The sequence below is a fragment of the Charadrius vociferus genome, unplaced genomic scaffold (assembly GCF_000708025.1).
Source record: "Charadrius vociferus isolate BGI_N301 unplaced genomic scaffold, ASM70802v2 scaffold39, whole genome shotgun sequence".
Classification (NCBI taxonomy): domain Eukaryota; kingdom Metazoa; phylum Chordata; class Aves; order Charadriiformes; family Charadriidae; genus Charadrius; species Charadrius vociferus.
In genome coordinates this window covers 4,426,231-4,443,472 of record NW_009650188.1, presented here as the reverse complement: position 1 = coordinate 4,443,472, position 17,242 = coordinate 4,426,231, and the positions used below count along the sequence as shown (strand labels likewise).

At 45.3% G+C, this 17,242-nt stretch overlaps 1 protein-coding gene across 1 annotated transcript in view; it reads left to right on the top strand.

Moving 5' to 3' along the window:
- Positions 1 to 16,073, top strand: part of XPR1 (xenotropic and polytropic retrovirus receptor 1) — a 102,937-nt gene extending 86,864 nt beyond the window's left edge. The window contains exons 10-14 of the mRNA XM_009892838.1: positions 850 to 1,041; positions 12,765 to 12,931; positions 13,212 to 13,351; positions 14,148 to 14,369; positions 15,746 to 16,073. Of these exons, the coding sequence (XP_009891140.1) occupies positions 850 to 1,041; positions 12,765 to 12,931; positions 13,212 to 13,351; positions 14,148 to 14,369; positions 15,746 to 15,806 (782 nt within the window). The 3' untranslated portion in view covers positions 15,807 to 16,073. The remainder of the gene's footprint in view (positions 1 to 849; positions 1,042 to 12,764; positions 12,932 to 13,211; positions 13,352 to 14,147; positions 14,370 to 15,745) is intronic.
- The last annotated feature ends 1,169 nt before the right edge of the window (positions 16,074 to 17,242 follow it).

Below are 17,242 nucleotides of genomic sequence, written 5' to 3'. Positions count from 1 at the left end.
TGGAATGATAATGCAGTGCTTTAGGATAAATATCAGCTAATAATTGTCTCCATTAGTCTGAATAAGAAACAAGTGTTTTTTAGTCAGTGAGGTGCTTGGTTTATATGTGCTGAGCAAGACAGCATGCTTGGGGGTTCCAGGCAAAGCTGGTGTTTTCTTGGTCATTTCCTCAATAAAAAGGCAGCTTTCAAACATCAGGGGTGTGACATGATGTTATGTTGGTGTAGTTGCCTATCATCCCAGTTGTTGAAGCCAGGGCTATGCCCTGGCTTTGCTTTTTTTAAAACAAAACAAAAGCAAACAAACAAACAAAACCCAAGACAAACAAAAAAACCCCAAACACATAGTGAAATATGTTTTTCTTATTACAACATACAAGAAAAATGGGTCAAGGACATCTCAGGCAAACTGGCCTTTTTGAGCTGTCCTGCAGAGTTTGGAAATGCTCTCCCATTTATGCACAAAAATTCAGTGTCAAAGGCCTTTTGTAATTCCATCCTTAATTTGATTATTCACAGTACTGCCAAGAGCACGAAATAAATGTAAAAATAGATTATTTCTAATCTTCTTGCATGTTAATTATACTGGCAGCAGTGGAAGAGTTAGATGATGATCTGACTGGATGTGTTATTGATGTCATGTCACCTGAATACCTCCGAGATTAAGTAAAGGGCTTCAGGATACTTTCTGGTGATGAGCTTCTCACTGTTCTGGATGTGTTTGTGTGCCTAAGTACAAGACATTGATGGGGAATTGCTGTCAAGTCAAGTGATATTACTCTTACAGAAAGGAAGATGATAGGAGTTCTTAAATTGCTGATTCTTTGTCTCTGAAACTTTTTTCTTGCAGATAATCAGATTTGTTACAGCTACTCCTACGGAGTGAGAGCAGTTGTCCAGTGCATCCCTGCTTGGTTGCGATTCATCCAGTGCCTGCGCCGTTACCGTGATAACAAACGGGCCTTTCATCTGGTTAACGCTGGAAAATATTCCACCACCTTCTTCGTGGTGACATTTGCAGCCCTTTACAGCACTCACAAAGGTATCGGTTATTTCGGAAAACCCTTTGCAAGTCATGGGATTTGCTTTTTACATGGGAGAAGCTCAGAAACATTGAAACGTCCCATTGAAACATGAACTTTTGTCTTTTTGGCACCTGTGAAACATCTCAGTGGAAAGGCAAAGGCCTGCCTAGCTTGCAAAGAGTATTTTAAGATCTTCTTTTAAGAATTTTTCACGTACCTAGTCTGCCTAGAACTGCACTTCTGGAGTGTGAGAGAGAATTTTCAAGTTTCTGTCTTGAAAGGGGAAAACTGAAATACCTGTCAGTTTTTGTTGTGAAGGGAGGTTGAATGGGAGATGTATAAGGAAAGGGTAACATAGGAAATACTTCTCCCTTGGCATTTGTGAATAGCTAACCTGGACCATCTAAATTAAGTCAATCCATCGTTCCTGAATGTGGGGAGATGTGCTCGGTGCCGAGAAAATGCCCTCTCTGGATTTTTCCTGTGTGCTCTTATCCATGTTTTTTCTGCAGCTGGTAGGGAGTTGTTTCCAATCCATTTAACTGCAGATTGAGCTCTGATCCCTCAAGTTCCCCATCTCCCTGGAAACGACAATTACTCGATTCTGCTCTTGTTCTGAAGGAAAAAGCTTTTAGTTTCTGCACTTCAGGCAGTCGCCCTGCCTTTCATTGTTCTGAAGTCCTAAAAGCTGTATTCTTTTATTTGAAAATATATGCCTTCTATATCTCCAGAAATTAGCAACCGCACACGCTCGTGAGCAATTACTTATCCTGAAATATGATTGTGGCGGGGCAGGGAGAAGTGTTCAAGGCAAGCTTCTGGTTAACATACTGGTTTTATGGAGGGGTGGCAGGGTTATTAGAAACCTTCCTGTGGCCAAGAAATGGCTGTTTTGACGTAGCTGGGCCTGAAGTCACACCAGTAATGTTTGTCAAGCCTTGCATTTTAACGGCAGAGAAGTGCGTTGGTGCAAGCTGGCTGAAGGCTGGAAGTCAGGCGCTCTGTTTCTGGAGGTACACGCAAACCTGGTGTGGGAGCATCGGTGGTGAATGCAGCGCCTGGCCCCTCTGTGCCTCTTCTCCCTGCTGCCGTGTCCCCGGAGCTTGTTCCCGTTTGAACTTGTTTGCTCAGTGACATTCTGCAGTTCTTCAGTTCCAGCCCTGCAGTCCACTTAGTCACCACCGCCAAACCCCGGGATGAGACACATACAGATTGCTTGGCTATAGTCACTGCTTATGTGCTTTTATATACAGTGCCTGCTTTGGGGAGGCTGACTAATGCTCCTCCTTCCTGGGGGGGACACTCTGACAGAGCCTTCTGCAGGAAGGCTGGGGTAGGTTTGGAACCAAGAGGGAAACCAGCATCTGTCAAAATGTCCTGTTGAAGAATTTGACCTCTTCCTACTCCCCTTGAAGTCCGCAGCCGCGCCAGTGCTGTTGACCCTTGTTCTCATTGCTGCCATACATAACTGTTGTCTGCTCTTCAAGTCTGGCAGGGAGTGGGTTGTAATGAGGTGTTTACGAGCCAGGCACGGGGCTTGTTCCAATTGCTGAGAGATGTTCGTGACTCCCAGCTTTTGTCTGTCCAGTTTTGTTAGTAGGAGTCAATAGCATGTAGTTGTTGGTATGGTACAGAAAAATTTGGAAGCTTCATGGGCTTTGGAAATGATACGTTAGCACAGATTTTGGAAATGTCACTGTGCCTCCTGGGCTTGTAGTGGTTTTTTCAGAGGGTGCCTGAAGACCTTGTTGTGTCTTCTCAGCCCTGTCGGCCTATTCCCATCCTGTCATAAATGAACTTTCTATTATGCTGTACCTGTTAAGAATCCAATTTTATCTATGTGCTTTACATAGATTCCCAGTTCTTTTTGAACTTGGAATCAGATGGTCTATAATCAAGTTGTTATGATGTTACTGTTGAAAATAGATGCACTGCTCGCCCACACCTTCTCTGTGTCTGCCTAAGGATAGCAAAGACAAACACCCATCTCTTACCTACAAAACATCTGCTGGGGGCTAGCTGCTTGCTATTAAGAACGCAAGCAGTGACCACAAGAGGTGTCAAATTGGTAAAGAACCTTGCTCCTTAGACCTGCTCTAAATTGCAGTAAGTCACAAACCTGTTAATTGCTGTGGTAACAAGAGTTTTATTTAAATAGTCTTTCTTGCCTGTATTTGCAACCCTATGACTTATACCTCTGGAATGACAGCTTTCGGCTGCCAGGACAAGAGAGTAATTGGTGGCCTTTTCTTGGGAGGTCAGGTAACGTACACCAGCGCCTGTTCTCTACTTGGGAGTCCTGGGGATGTCACAGCCCTCCGAAAAGCCTTGTCTTCCTCCCTTCATTTGAACACTGAAGAATTTGTAGCTGGTCTGTAGGTTTTTCGCTTGCATCTGCCAGCTGTGTGAAGATGGACTGTGTGGCTAGGAGGGTTTGTTGGCATTGAAAGCCAACTAATTCATACAGAGTGCAATTACAGCATTTTTGTGCTGTGTTTTTTGTACGCTTGCTGGAAAACAACTCGAACTAAATAAATGTACAAATGCCAGCTTGTTACGTTTAAGTGATGTATGTTGCTTCTAGTCGTATGTTGGTACTCCTTTCTCCAAACCTGCTGTAGCAAAGGAACCCCCCCAGTAACACAGTGTACTGTGGGCTCAGTTTCCCCAAAACTGCGCTGTTTAATAATTCATAATGCTCAGGCAGTGCATAATTCTGATTCTTTCTTCCCTCAGAGAAGCCATTTCTTTACTTTTCTTCCTTTTGATTTAGATGCAGAATGCAGTTTTCTCTGCTAATTGCAGTTGGGATGTTAGACTGGTAAGATATCAAAATAAATGCTGTTAGGTTTCCTGTCCCAAACTTGCAATCCTGTCGTCCTGGGACAGGGCCAGTTTTACAGCGTTAACTCCAAGCTATCATCTTGATACTCAGATATCATCTGAATTAGTGAAGCTGAAGAGAGAGTAGCTACCCCGTAACATAAGACTGGAGCGGGCAGCGGTTGCGTGGACGAGTGCTGACGCAAGCTTGGAAACACCACCACGTTTCAGGGACGACGGCAGCAACCCAAGGGCAACTGTTGCTGAGCTCCCAAAGGAAGAATTCTCAGTATTTTTGTATCGCTCAAAGGAACGGGAAGCAAAGGCCGCGTTCTGTAAATATAGTCCTACGGGGTATGTTTGCACAGGCAAATGAGGCATATCTGTAACTCTAAGCTACATAGCAACTGGCGTGCGTGCCGCCGGTCCCTGCCCGCTTGCACAGCGGACGAGCAGCAGCCTCTGCCCCCAACTCTTTCCTACATTCGCTTTAACTTCCCCGGCAGCGCTGAGCAACCTTCCCCAGACCCAGCCAACAGAATATCGTATTGCCTTACTTAATCCCTACGGAAACCTGCGTGGTGCTGGGGAAACAAATGATTTAGCCCGAGTCTGCAGCAGAATATTTACCCCAGCTGCAATGTTGCTTTGACACACAACTACTTTTTGCAGCGGTTTCACTCTGTCAAAAGCAGATGTGCTTTCCCTGACAAATGCACTAGTGTAGCTGCTTTCACTTCAGTCCGGGTTATCATAGCGTTCCACAGGGATCCCCTCTTGTATAAAATGTACTTGCATTTAGGAAGGTACGCTGACATATCTGGAGTTGTCAGCCTTGGTTTTGTTCCTCACTCACACCTGGTTCAGGCTTGGTAAGATAGAATTGTTATATTTAGGTGTTCAGCGCTTATGAAAAACACTGCAACTGGTGTTGTGTTGTACCACTCTGAGTGCCGGTTGTTTCTTAAGCTTTTATGCAGGATTTATGCTCCGACTGTATTCTTTTTTAAATGAGATGCATCTCAGTTTTGCTACTGTCTGTCAGTTTTTCTCTTACCTTGTTGCCTTTTGCTCACGTGGTGTCATAGGAAATATCTGACTCGCATGGAATACAGATTTGGCTTCTGTACTTGAAGAACTGAGCTTCTTGAGTGCTTTGTACTCTTCCATCATTTCCCTGTTTTGTGGGATTTGCTGTTTCAGTGTGAGCATTTGTGTTTTTACCTTGGCTTTTTCAGGAACGTGTTACTGAGCTTAAGCACGAGTACTAGGTTAAAATTGGCTATGTGGGATTTTATCCTTTAACTGAAAGGGAAGATTGTTTATGCAAGTCCTCATTGTCAGTTTGATTTACACACCACCTCATTCAATGAAATCCTTGTGGTCTGGGCAGTATCCAGCTATTTATTAACCTCTGAATTATTCCAAAGTTAATCCGTGTGGCCTGGAAACTTGAGTAAGCATCTCTTCTTCCATAACGCTCCCACACCCTTTCCAAGTACTCCAAATAAGACTGCTGAACACTAGCAATCATCGGCTTGGAAGTGCTGTGGGGAGCCTTAGGTCAGCCTAAGATAACGTAACTGCCACACACTTTCTCATTAAACAGCCCAGGAAATTGACAGTAATTAAAAATACAGAAGTTAACTAAATAGGGCTGTCTCTAAAGAGTAGGGCTTCTGTCTGTGTTCTCATCATCGCTTCAGAAACAGGCTTCTCTGATGAACTGATGTGTAATTTGTTGGTGTGTTTTGTTTTTTTTTTTTTAAGCTAGCATAAGAGAAAACTGTGAAACTCCTTGCTTTGCCAAGGAATAGACATATGAACTGTCAAGGCAGGAGTCATCCTTCGATTAATGGGCTTTTGCAGGAAGGTGTTGGACCATCCCTTACTAATCGAGAGGTTCAGCCAGGTCTGACCAGATGAAGATTAATGGGAAATTTACTGCTTTTTGAAAATACAGTGGAAGATTCCCAGGTCTCGTAGCTGCTGCCCACTTCTCATTAATCACGATGGCTTCAGCTGTTACCAGTGGTGATACCAGCTGGCATAACCAACTTCATGCTGGAACAAATCGCTGGTTCTTCCACCACAGCTCCCCTGGGGAGGGGTATGACTTCCAGGTGAAGGATGGTGATGCACAGCAGGAAGGGGGAGAGGGTTGTGGTAACGTCAAGCTGTTGCGCTGGGAGCTGCAGGAGGGTACCTGCTTGCACCTCAGCTCTGCTCTTCTCTGCTGGCTGAAGTACTGGATAGTGGGTTCTGTCACTTAGCCCTTGTTGCTACCATGTTAGAAACTGCAGGGTGCAACCCCTGCGGAGTGAACTTGCTGGTAGGTGGAACAATAATTAACTGTGATCCTAAACGGTTACAGCAGGAGAGGAGAACAAGTTGATGTGAGAACTGGGACTAAAATGACTATTACAGAAATCAGACATCAGTGCAGCAGCTTATAGTACCTCAACTGAGCTTATCCCTTGCGTGTTGATACAAGGTCTCCCATCTCTCCACCTCTTTCTCAGTGCTGGAAGAGCTGTCAGCACTGTGGCAAGCCAGATCGTTTGATTTAGGTGTCACAAGAGCCTTATAGAGTGCTTGCATTGAGCTCGTGAAGTAAAACAAACTTTGTAGTGGGGTTAACTGGCTTTGTTCTTAATACTTGCGGTTTTTGCATGGCTTGCCTTAGCACAGCATACTGGCAGCTCCATCAGGATGATTATTTGGAGCCGAAACGTGCAATGTCTGTCACATTGCTGTAAGCTAGGATGAATTTTTGTCTGAAACCCTGTCATCCCATGCCCAGGAGGCCTTCAGTAATGAGTTGTGTTCATTAGCCAGTCTTTCTGATCCTTTCCATCGGAGCAGCGGCAGTGTCATTAGTGAAGAATTGGAGGCATTGCCATGGGCAAACATTTCCATCCTGGCTTCTGACCTCCTCCCAGCTTTGACGTGGGTCTCTGCAGCACCCTGAGCGAGCCCGGCTTCTCCACGCCAGCTTGTTAGCTCCTCTAATTGCTTAGACACCCATCCTGGTGATGGTGCTTCAGGGTCAAGCTGCTGGGAAGGGTGAGGAGCTCCCTGGTAGGGCTGCGGCAGGACCGCCGCGGCGGAGGTGCTGGCAGGAGCGAGCTCGCTGGTAAGTGAGCGGGGAGCGTCAGATGAGACGGCAGCCTGTGCTCAGCAGGGAGCCTGGGAGGGGGATTTCGGGAACTGCTCCTGCACCCCAAAAGTCAGCACAAATGAGGCATAAAATCCCACAGGGAGATCTTCCCATGCTTTGTAGGTCTTCAAATGTCAAGCGGGACGTTCCCAGTGCTGGCAGCTGTGCCGTGGACGAGAGGCAACCTCGGCACCCTGCTGCTGAGTGATTCATGCGTTCGCTTCTCAGGATTTTAATAGCTGGGATTTGGAAAGTGGACTAATAGTACCGTTTGTATCACTTAATATACTTTAGTGTTAAAGGTGGCCGGAGAAGCGGAAACACTAATGAATAAGGTGTAAGTAAGAAGGATGGCCTACTGATATCTCATTTCATGGGCACTTGAGAGGGGGAAGCCTGACCTTTTTTTAGTGTCACATTTTAAGAAAAGCAACTGACTTTTCGCATCACAGGCGATTTTCCTTTCCAGTGTATGCTGGTCTGGAACTCTTTGGTACTGCAGAAATCTAGGAGACACAATCATCCAGCAGTATTTTTTTTTTAATTCTTATGTTTTCTGGTTGCTATTATATTTTGAAGGAATCTGGTTTTGGATCTAAAAACACAATAGAGGTACCAGATGACATTGTGTCCTAACCCCTAAATTGCCTAGTGAGGGCTCTGATTACCATGCTGTTTATTTCTGATTGTGAATCTGGATATTCTTATTAGTGAGACTGCTGGCCAACGGTTAGATTGGAAACCCCATCCTCATCAAAGTAGCAGTTAAAGATCCCCCAAGAACGCTGCTCAAATGCTAAAGAAGCTGCCAGAAGAAGAATCAGATCAAATCTCAGCTGTGATTGATATACTTCCTCCTGTTTGCAATTAAATAATATTCTTCTGTTTGTGAGATACAAGCAATGAGATTGCTGCGATGTCTTGAAATTAGACACAGCCGTATTGTCCTACAAACCCAATGTAAACCTGCAGAGTATTTTTTAGTCAAAACATGATTTGGGGATTTCCCTGCTCTACAAATGCAGAATCTAACTAGAAGAAGAAATGAGATGTTGCCTCCTGACAGTTCTTCCCTACGCCAATTCTTGCTGCTTTGCTTTAAATTGTGCCCAGAGGCTATAGCAGAGGTTTGCAGAATCTAACGGGAAGGTTGTTCGTACGAAATGGTTGGTATTTGACAAAGCCCATCAGCGCACGATGGCGAGTCCTCCGTGTGCTCCTCCGGGTTATTTGCCTTTTTACCGCATTAAGTCATGGCTCTGCCATTGATCAGCATTAAATAGCGGTACGTGCTGGCTGGGCAGAAAGGCAACACTGCTGCTGTTCCCTCATTAAGATGTATAATTACTGAGGGATCAGTAATACTGCACTTCAAGCAGTAAGGTGTTAGACAAATGCTTTGGGATGTCCTTCTGATGGTAGTTCTTATGTAGATAAGTCACTTCTGGCTGTCACCTCCCTCCCATTGTGTGCTGGGATGGAGTTTAATGGGCACGTGTCCCATCCCTGGGCTAACCCAGTGGCAGAAACCGTATGCTCAGTACTCTAGTGTCTGTGCTTGGCTAGCACACTGTAAATGTATATGTTTTTGTTTTGGTTTTGCTTAAATCTGTGATTGAAAGGCTGGTCATCAAAGGAGACTGAATTTGGCATGTCTTGACCAAGAGGTTTTTAATTGATGCTGGAGGCAGAACTGCTCTGGCTGGGTCAGTTTTGTCTCGTAGCCGGGCTTACCTGACGGTGTTTCTTGATAACCTCATGCTTCTTACAGCTTTTATCACAGCTTTCACCAGCAGCAGAAACCACAGCAAACTGCAGTGGCTGACACACCAGGAGTGCTTATCGAGGGCCATTGTGCTCTTATCCAGATCTTCAATAATACATGGCATTGATTTTTGCTGTGTTGAATAGTATATAGTGTTTACATTCCCCAGAATAATTCAGCAGGGTAAACAGATAGTATTCTTTGAAAGTAAAGTCAATATTAACAGCGTTCAGGATAGTATTTGCTGTCTATCTTTGATGGAAAGCAACCTTTCTCTTGCCTGCGTTTGGAAGGGGCTATAATTTCTGCAGAGTATTATTCTCTCAGAATGCGAGTCCCCTAGGGCTGGCTTTGGGTTCCAAGACATTGTCTATCAGCAATTTTTGCGGGCAGTAAATTCTGCTGCTGCAAGTGCCTTTGGCTGTTTTCTGGGACTGTGGCCATTCACAGCTTCAGTTCAAAGGTGGAAACCTTCCATTATTCATCTAGTTGACTTTCTGGAGCAATTTGTAGGTGTATTTGTGCAGAGTGTCTACTGGAATTGCCTTTTATAGGGTAAACTGAGGATGCTAATGGAAATTTTGTGGTGAAGGTTGCAAATGGCCACTGTAGTACGCTCCTTCCCTTCAACTTTGCAGCAAGCGGAGGTAGCAGGGTGCTGCGAACTTGAATAGCCTCTGACGTAGCTGAACACCTCCACGTTTCAGACATGCTAATGTGAACGTGTATTGAAATCTGCCCATCGGCAGGGAGGGTAAAACTGCACCTGCGAGTTTTGTGCTGACGATGTTTTGTCCTGCACGTGCTATTTTGAATAACTGTGGCTTAGGAAGTTGCTATATGGTGGTGCCCTTTGAAGCATGAAGTAGAAAGGTCCTTTATCCACCCCTTGCTGGGTGGACTGGCAGTTGTGCTGCCAAAGGGTCGCTGCAGTCCATGCGATGTTGAAGACTTGGTCTTTTTTTTCCCTCTTGGAGAGGTTGAGATCTACCAGGTATCCCGAGTGCTTCTCTCATCCTGAGACTATCGCTCTCTAATGGGTTTTGGTGGTTTCTAACACATCATTAAACAAAGAAAAAACAAGGGATGAAACAGTTCTTGCTTAAATAGACCCTGACATCATCATACATATGCGCAGCTATGTATTGCTACTGAAAAACTGGCAGGCCAGGAGCCTCTGGGCAGAATATGAATGCCTTGATTTTCTAGCCCCCTGAGCAGCAGTGAAGAGGGCCACTAGGACCAGCCAGTGGAGATTGAGATATAATTGCTTGCCTAGAGCAGTAACATATTTCTGTACACCAGCTGAATACCAATGAGGACAGAAGGAAGGAAGGTATCAAACAGAATTGCAGGCAGAAGGGAAAGGAGGATAAGTGATTAAAGGAAGGGACTCAAAGGCCAAGGCTGAAGACAATAGACTAGTTCTGATTAGAGCATTTTACCAGGGAGTGATTTGGTTTTTTAATGAATTTTTTCAGGAGCTGAATGCATTACAGAAGCGGTCAGTGAGAAAGCGAGCAGGAGCGAGGGGCGAGCAGCATGACCCCAGGTGCCACTGGAAAGACTGCTGCAACGATAGGGCCAGGAAAAGGGAGCTGAGGCTGCGGTAACCTAACTAGAAGCAAGCGCATCCTTTCGAGGTTGATGAGGTTAATGCCACAAGATTTCTTACTTAGGCCTTTTTCTTCCTGGGTACTCTTCCTTGCACACAATAACCTTTAAGGCAATTCAGGTTTAAGCAGCATGAACCTTTGAAATCGCCTTCCTAGGTAATTGCCAACTTAGGATACAGTTTTGTTAGCCTCTTGCGTAGTTTGAGATGATAGCCCGGGGCCAGACTAACCTCTCCATGATCGGGGAACACCGAAGGAGCGCCCAGAAACGCTGCTTTGCTGCTCTTGAGCCCTGCACCTGCAGGGCATGGCTCATGCTGGGGATGTGGCCGAAGGCATGGCAAATGAATGGTACTGCGTGCCCTGCCTTCTCCATGGCTGCTCCATGAAGATATGGAGTAAGATTCAGTTTGTTTGTATTCTGTCCTTAAGGGAAAAAAAAGCAGCATGACCTAACCTTCAAGGCTAAGTTACCTATAGGAACCATGCAGCCTTACAGGGTATTTTGGAGCGTTTTAGATGCTTCGAAAGCACTTAACTCCTTAACTACCTTTCTGAATTATCATTTAGAGTCTGGTAATGGGAACTAAACATGGAGATCTAATGAGCTAAAAATAATACTGGAAAAAAACAGGCTTAGTGTCTCTGAGTCACTGAATGTCAGCATCTGCCTTTTCTTCCTGAAATAATGTAGTGGAGGCTTTGGAGGAGCTGATGGGGGAGAATGAAATCTTGCAGTGGAGCCTTAATTGCTAAGCTCCAAAAACCTCACCTGTGTCCTGTTTTGTGAGCAGCTGCACTTTAAAAATGGATGGGAGAGGTGGTTTCATCAGCAGCATTAACATAGCTGGGCATCGGAGCTCATATTCTGCAGGACTTCGCCGCCCGCTCCCGGGTGACGTCATGGCTCTCTGCAGCGGCAGTGGCGGACGATGCGATGCGAGACCTGTAAAGCCGAACCTCGGGAGGATGCGGGTTACTGCTCAAAGGCTTCCAGCCTAGCACAAAAGCGGGGAAGCTCGTCAAACCTGAGAGCTGCAGCACGTCTCGTGTCCTTTTCCGCAGCTGATGTGAAGCTTCACTGCAGATAGGCTTTGCTGCATAAGTGGCTTTAATAGGTTTGCTTTAGGGGGTGTGTTTTGAAAGCAGAATGAGTGTGTGTATTTGACCTATATCCTGCACATCATGTCCAGGAAGCCTGGAAGGCATAATGGGAGGAACGTACTCTTACACGATGCCTCTCATTTTCACCTTCATTAATTTTATTGGAGTGCTGCATTACATTTATATTGTAATTGTTAGAAACGAAAAGGGAAGGAGAGAGCAAATTGCCCTGTTGCTCAGCTCTGATCAGCTTTGGGGATTCTGTTGTTTTATAGCCGTGGGTATGGAAAACAGTGGTGTCACTTACCGTGGCATCGGGTTTGGACTGAAAACATTATGACTTTTTTGTACTAGAAGTGTTACTGGTTTTATTAGAAAGAATCAGATAATAAGCGATTGCAGTGGCTGCACAGAAAGGAGGAAAGACTCCTGATAGCAGCGAGAAGCAGCGTCTCAGCCTTGCAAAGCATTATAATGTCTTTTATTTTTATGACCCATATTTGCTAATTAAAAGCAAACAGAATTATCAGATCTGTTTGTTTTTACCCAGCTGACTGATACAGGGAAATTTAGCTTAATTGCGAGGGCAGCGTAACCTTTTCAGAGGGGAATGGGAAACAATTTAGTTGCAGAAACATTTGCAGAAGTGAGCAGACTTAGGTCCTGCAGTCATGTGTTTCACAGAGAGGAGCTCTGTGTGGGCATTTAAAACTCCATACGTAGCTTTCTTCAGGATTTATTCATACATGTTAATATATTGCCTTCTTTCTGCTTATTTTCCCCTGCCGCCACAACCTCTGAAATGGCTCGTGGAAATTCCTGTTCTGTCAGGCTTTTAGTGCGCTAATTCACAGTTGTTTATATTTAGACGAACTAAAATATTCTCGTACAAACCCTTCAGAACTGAGCGCTGCCTCATTGCTTTTTCCGTTGTACCATCCTGTCCTCTTTGTGAAATATGGCCCTCAGCTTCCACCTGCTGGTCAGAGTTAGAATGACAAGTCTACCACCCGTTTCAAGAAAATAAAAATATTAGTGCAAACCTCAATCCGAAGTGCAAAACGTTGAATGAGATGAAAGTGGAATTTAAATGACAATATAAAGCTGGTCCTGGGAAAGCTTTTGGTTTGTTTCAGATTAGCTAGCCTGATTTTCCCAGAACTTGAGTAAAAGGGATGTTGATTCCACTGATCAAGTGGGCCAATTTGTAGCTGTTTTAAGAAGCAATCTGCTTTAAGTTGTACAGAAGTATGCTGTTCTTCTCTTTTCCAGCTAAAAACCACAGTGACACCCAAGTGTTCTTCTACCTGTGGATTATCTTCTATTTCATCAGCTCTTGCTATACCCTTATTTGGGACCTGAAGATGGACTGGGGTCTCTTTGACAAAAATGCTGGTGAAAATACCTTTCTTCGAGAAGGAATTGTCTACCCACAGAAAGTGCGTATACAGCCTCCTCTTATACTAGAGAAGGCTTTTAATATTTTAATAAAACTTGTTGAGTTTAGAGCATATTGCAGTTGGCCACTGGTGCTGCCTGGATGCTGTGGGCTGGGATTTTCTAGCAGTAGAGTTCATTTGTTTCAAAGAGATCATTTCACTCCGCTCACTTTTCTAGTGGTTGAGCAGCAAATTCTGCATCTTCCTGAAGGCCCGAAGAGGTCTGTCTTCTGTGCAGAGCATGTACGATAAGCTGTCCCATTTCTGTCTTTTTCTTCAGGCATACTACTATTGTGCCATTGTAGAAGACGTGATCCTGCGTTTTGCATGGACCATCCAGATCTCCCTCACTTCCATGCAAATCTTTCCATACGCTGGGGACATAATTTCTACTGTATTTGCCCCACTTGAGGTATTCCGGTAAGGTTCCTTGACTGAACAGTTCATTTCTCTTTTCCATTATTATTACTTGTATAACATCAGCAAAGTGGGAAGTGCCTTGCTCCTCGGACGTGGAAGGTACCGATCCTTGAAATGAAAGACTAGGTCTAACATTTAATCCAAACAGGGTGCTGAGTGAACAAAGCTGTAGAGGGCTCTGCAGCAATGCGGGGCTGGAGCCTTCATGCCGCATTTGCAGTTTCTTCTGAACCTACACCTAATCTCGAGGGTTCTGTTTTTAGTAAATTTCTCCTTAAAATTACCTTGTTGCGATTTCCAGATGAAATTTCATTTGATTCTCAGGTTTACAATTATTCTGAAATCTCTGCTGCTTTTCCAAACACTAATTTGCATTCTGCATCGTTGATTTGGATCCTGCAAGGTTTCAGAGCTCTTTACACACTATGTATGCTAGCTGGTCACCTACCCCCTCAGCTTCTCAAGATGAGTAACAGCCCCTGAAGCTGAACCTCACTCGTGTAGATGGTGGAGGTTGCGTTTCGCTTGTGACACCTGGTACTTCCATGCTGGGGCTAGGGCTGTCATTGTTAGGGCAATGAGTGAGCCTGACAGATCTGTTGTTGGGAAGATGTTGTAGCAGGTGCTGCTGCTAGTTATTTGTTGTTTCTCCATACTCCCAGCATGTTTCAAGAGGCACTTTGATCAGTGAGAAGAGTCAGTGGTATCCAGATGCATGTACCAGTGCTTCACCAAACATGGGCAATGCCTGCAAAAGTGGAACCACATTGGTAATTTTCACATTTTCTCTGTCCAGGCGGTTTGTGTGGAACTTCTTCCGTCTGGAGAACGAGCACCTGAACAACTGTGGTGAGTTCCGTGCTGTGAGGGACATCTCTGTGGCACCGCTCAACGCCGATGACCTGACACTCTTGGATCAGATGATGGACCAGGAAGATGGTGTACGAAACCGCCGCAAGAACAAACAGTGGAAGCGCAGCCAGAGCGTCTCCTTGCGCAGACCTCGTCTTGCTTCACAGTATGTTTTGCCTCTCCTCTAGTGCAACAAACCAAACCACGTGTTAGAGCTGTTAATACTTGGTGGCCACTTACAGACTGTGGAATCATGTGAAGATCTCAGCCAAAATAGTCATTCAAAGGGAGGACAGGCCCAATATGAATATTTCTTTTCTGGAGGGTTGATCCATCCTTTACATCATCTTGGGGTTCTGGTAAACCACTGGAAAAGTTACCGAACTCCCTTCCTGTAAAAAGTAGCCTGTAGCAGTTGCCAGAGGTTGTAAATCCAAACCTGGAAGAGAGGTTCTCATCAACCAGCCATTTCCAGGCTTCAGACCAACATTTCAGCTATCGTTTGGTTAAGATTTCCTACGTGAGATCTAAGACCCCTTCCTCTCCCAAATCTAAACCCATGCATTTTTTTCTTTCCACCCCTCCTCCTTACGGCCTAGACGTTTCCCCACCTTGCACCCCAGCCCTGAACCTCTTGACTGTGTATCTTCACTGCAGTGCCTGTGCTCTGAGCATCACAGGGTGCTCCAGTGTCCAGGCCTCACTTCTGCCCCAGCAGCACAGCTGCAGAGCCCTTCCCTTTGGCCAGGAGGCAAGCTGGGGCTCCCCTGGGAATGTGGAAGCACAGCATGTCAGGAGTGTTGTGCAATCCCTGCAGCACATCCCCCTGTTGCATCACTGCATGGGAGGGGTGGATGGGGAGAAAAAGGAGTCTGGCTGTCACGCAAAGGGTGTGCTCTGGCCTGAGCCGCAGCCCTTGGGCTATGCTTGTCTCGTATCTGTGTTGGCTTAGAGTACACGGATATGACCAATACCGACAGTCTTCCTGTGGCCGCTAGAGACTGAAAAATTTGATACGGAGGGGATGTGAGCCAAAGCCTGGTTGAACTCCCTGCAATCACGTCCATTTATCCCTCGGACATGCAGCAAAAGGAGACATGTCAAGCATATTCCAAAATAAGCTGCTCTGCCTTTGAGCAGCACAGTGACAGGTTGAGCAGGAACACTCCTTTGGCTTTGCAGTACCGGCTGCAAAGGTTTCATGGAGTGTTATGTGGAGGGGTGGATGGATGCGCTGCACTGGGAAGCAGTGCCACAGCGGTCCCGAGCCCGGCAGAGGGCATTGTCTGCGCACGCAATGTGGCCGTAGTGGTGAGACGTGGGCAGAGCCTTGGGAAGAGGATGCTGAGGGACAGCTGGGGCGTGTTTATGAGGCTCTGCTATTCCCAGTGAGAGTGGGAGAGTGTGAAACAGTTCCAGTGGAGGAAAACAATTCCTCTCTGTAGAAGACAGATTTCCAAGTGTACTGCAGGTTTTTCGTCTGCATGTAGTAATGGGAATTTTTTTCTCCCCAATGAGTGTTTTCTCTTTGCTTTTTTCCAGGTCCAAGGCTTGTGACACTAAGGTATTGATAGAGGATCTAGCGAATGAAGTGAACACATGAGATGGCCACGGTCTCTTATTCCGCATCCTTTGTTTTCTCGTTCTGTTTCCCTCTTCCCCAAGTAACCCGATCTCTGGTACAGTTCCAGCTGAAAACAGGAGAAAACACTGAACATGTTTTCCGAGCTCTTCCAGACCAGATCCTATGGACTCCAACAAGCTCACTGTGTTTCATTTCTTTTCTTCTGGGTTAATTTTAATGTTCTATTTTAAAAAAAAAAAATAAAATATTTTACTTTGCCAATAAAGAGGACAGTTCAGGAAAGAAGGATTGTTTACAGTCTCAACAAGGACATACAAACCTATCTGGATAACGAAGCATCATAGGGACTCCCTCATGGGACAGTGCCGAGAGCACCCTCGGTTTCTGCTTGGCCCGGTTTTGACTGGTTGAAACCGGACTTAAGTTTTTAAATCTGATTTTTTTGGTTCTGTTTTTTTTCTTCATATCCAGCGCTGAGGCACTGGCTGCACTTGCAGGGAAAGTGCACTTAGAGCAGTATCTTCATTCATGAAGCTACTTTTTAATTTGATGTAACTTTTCTTATAATTTTTTGGAAATATGATGTATCTGTTGCATATAGTTTTCACATTATTTATGAAACTTAACAACCATATGAGAGTGATTTTGAGTCCTGTGCAATGAAGGTTTTAATGGTAAAACAAAGCCGGGAATGTAGATCTAGATCTCCAGAGTTGTGGGGTTATACCCTGCAAATACCCCTCTCGTGAGACAACTTGCACCTGTGTTTACCTTTTCTCTCTCTCTTTCTTTTCAATTTTATTTTATTTTAAACCAAAGTTTCTCGTTCTGATTTGCTTTTTTTTTTTTTTTTAGTTGCTGCTACTGCTTCTGGGCATGTCTCTTGTACCGGTTCAACACCAACTTTCCATGCAGCTGTGTGAAAGTAGTGCAGATGGTCCTAAGCCCCTTTTGAAAAGAGAGTTGAGTCCTACAAACTAGGCGAACAAATGCTTCAGAACTTCATTCTCCCGATCAAAAAGTATTTTTCAAAGCCTTAATAATCCTTAGATGGCGTGAGGGCATCCCATAGTGAGCAGGGAGCTTTCCTGGTGTTCTCCAGCAGCCCAGCGCAGCAGAAGCGAAGTGGGACAAGGCGAGGAGGTGATGGCTCCCGTGGGCAGAGGGGGGAGTTTAGCAGCTGGGGTTGAGGAGCGGTTGTGTGTCGGGAGAGCTGTCGGGGAGCATGGAAAGGACTGTGTTGTGCCCACCTGGTGGGGAAGGTGAAACTGAAAACGGGTCTCCTCGTGGCTTGTAGTTTGGCAAAAAGCCTCTGTCGGGCGCTATCCCAGTACGCTGCCCTGTGGCTTGGCTGTTACTTGTGTCCCTTGCCTTGTCTCACTGACCCAGTTTGGGAAGTGCGATACTGTTAAGGAGACTTGGCTGAAGGGCAGCCATATTGCTGAGCAAATAAT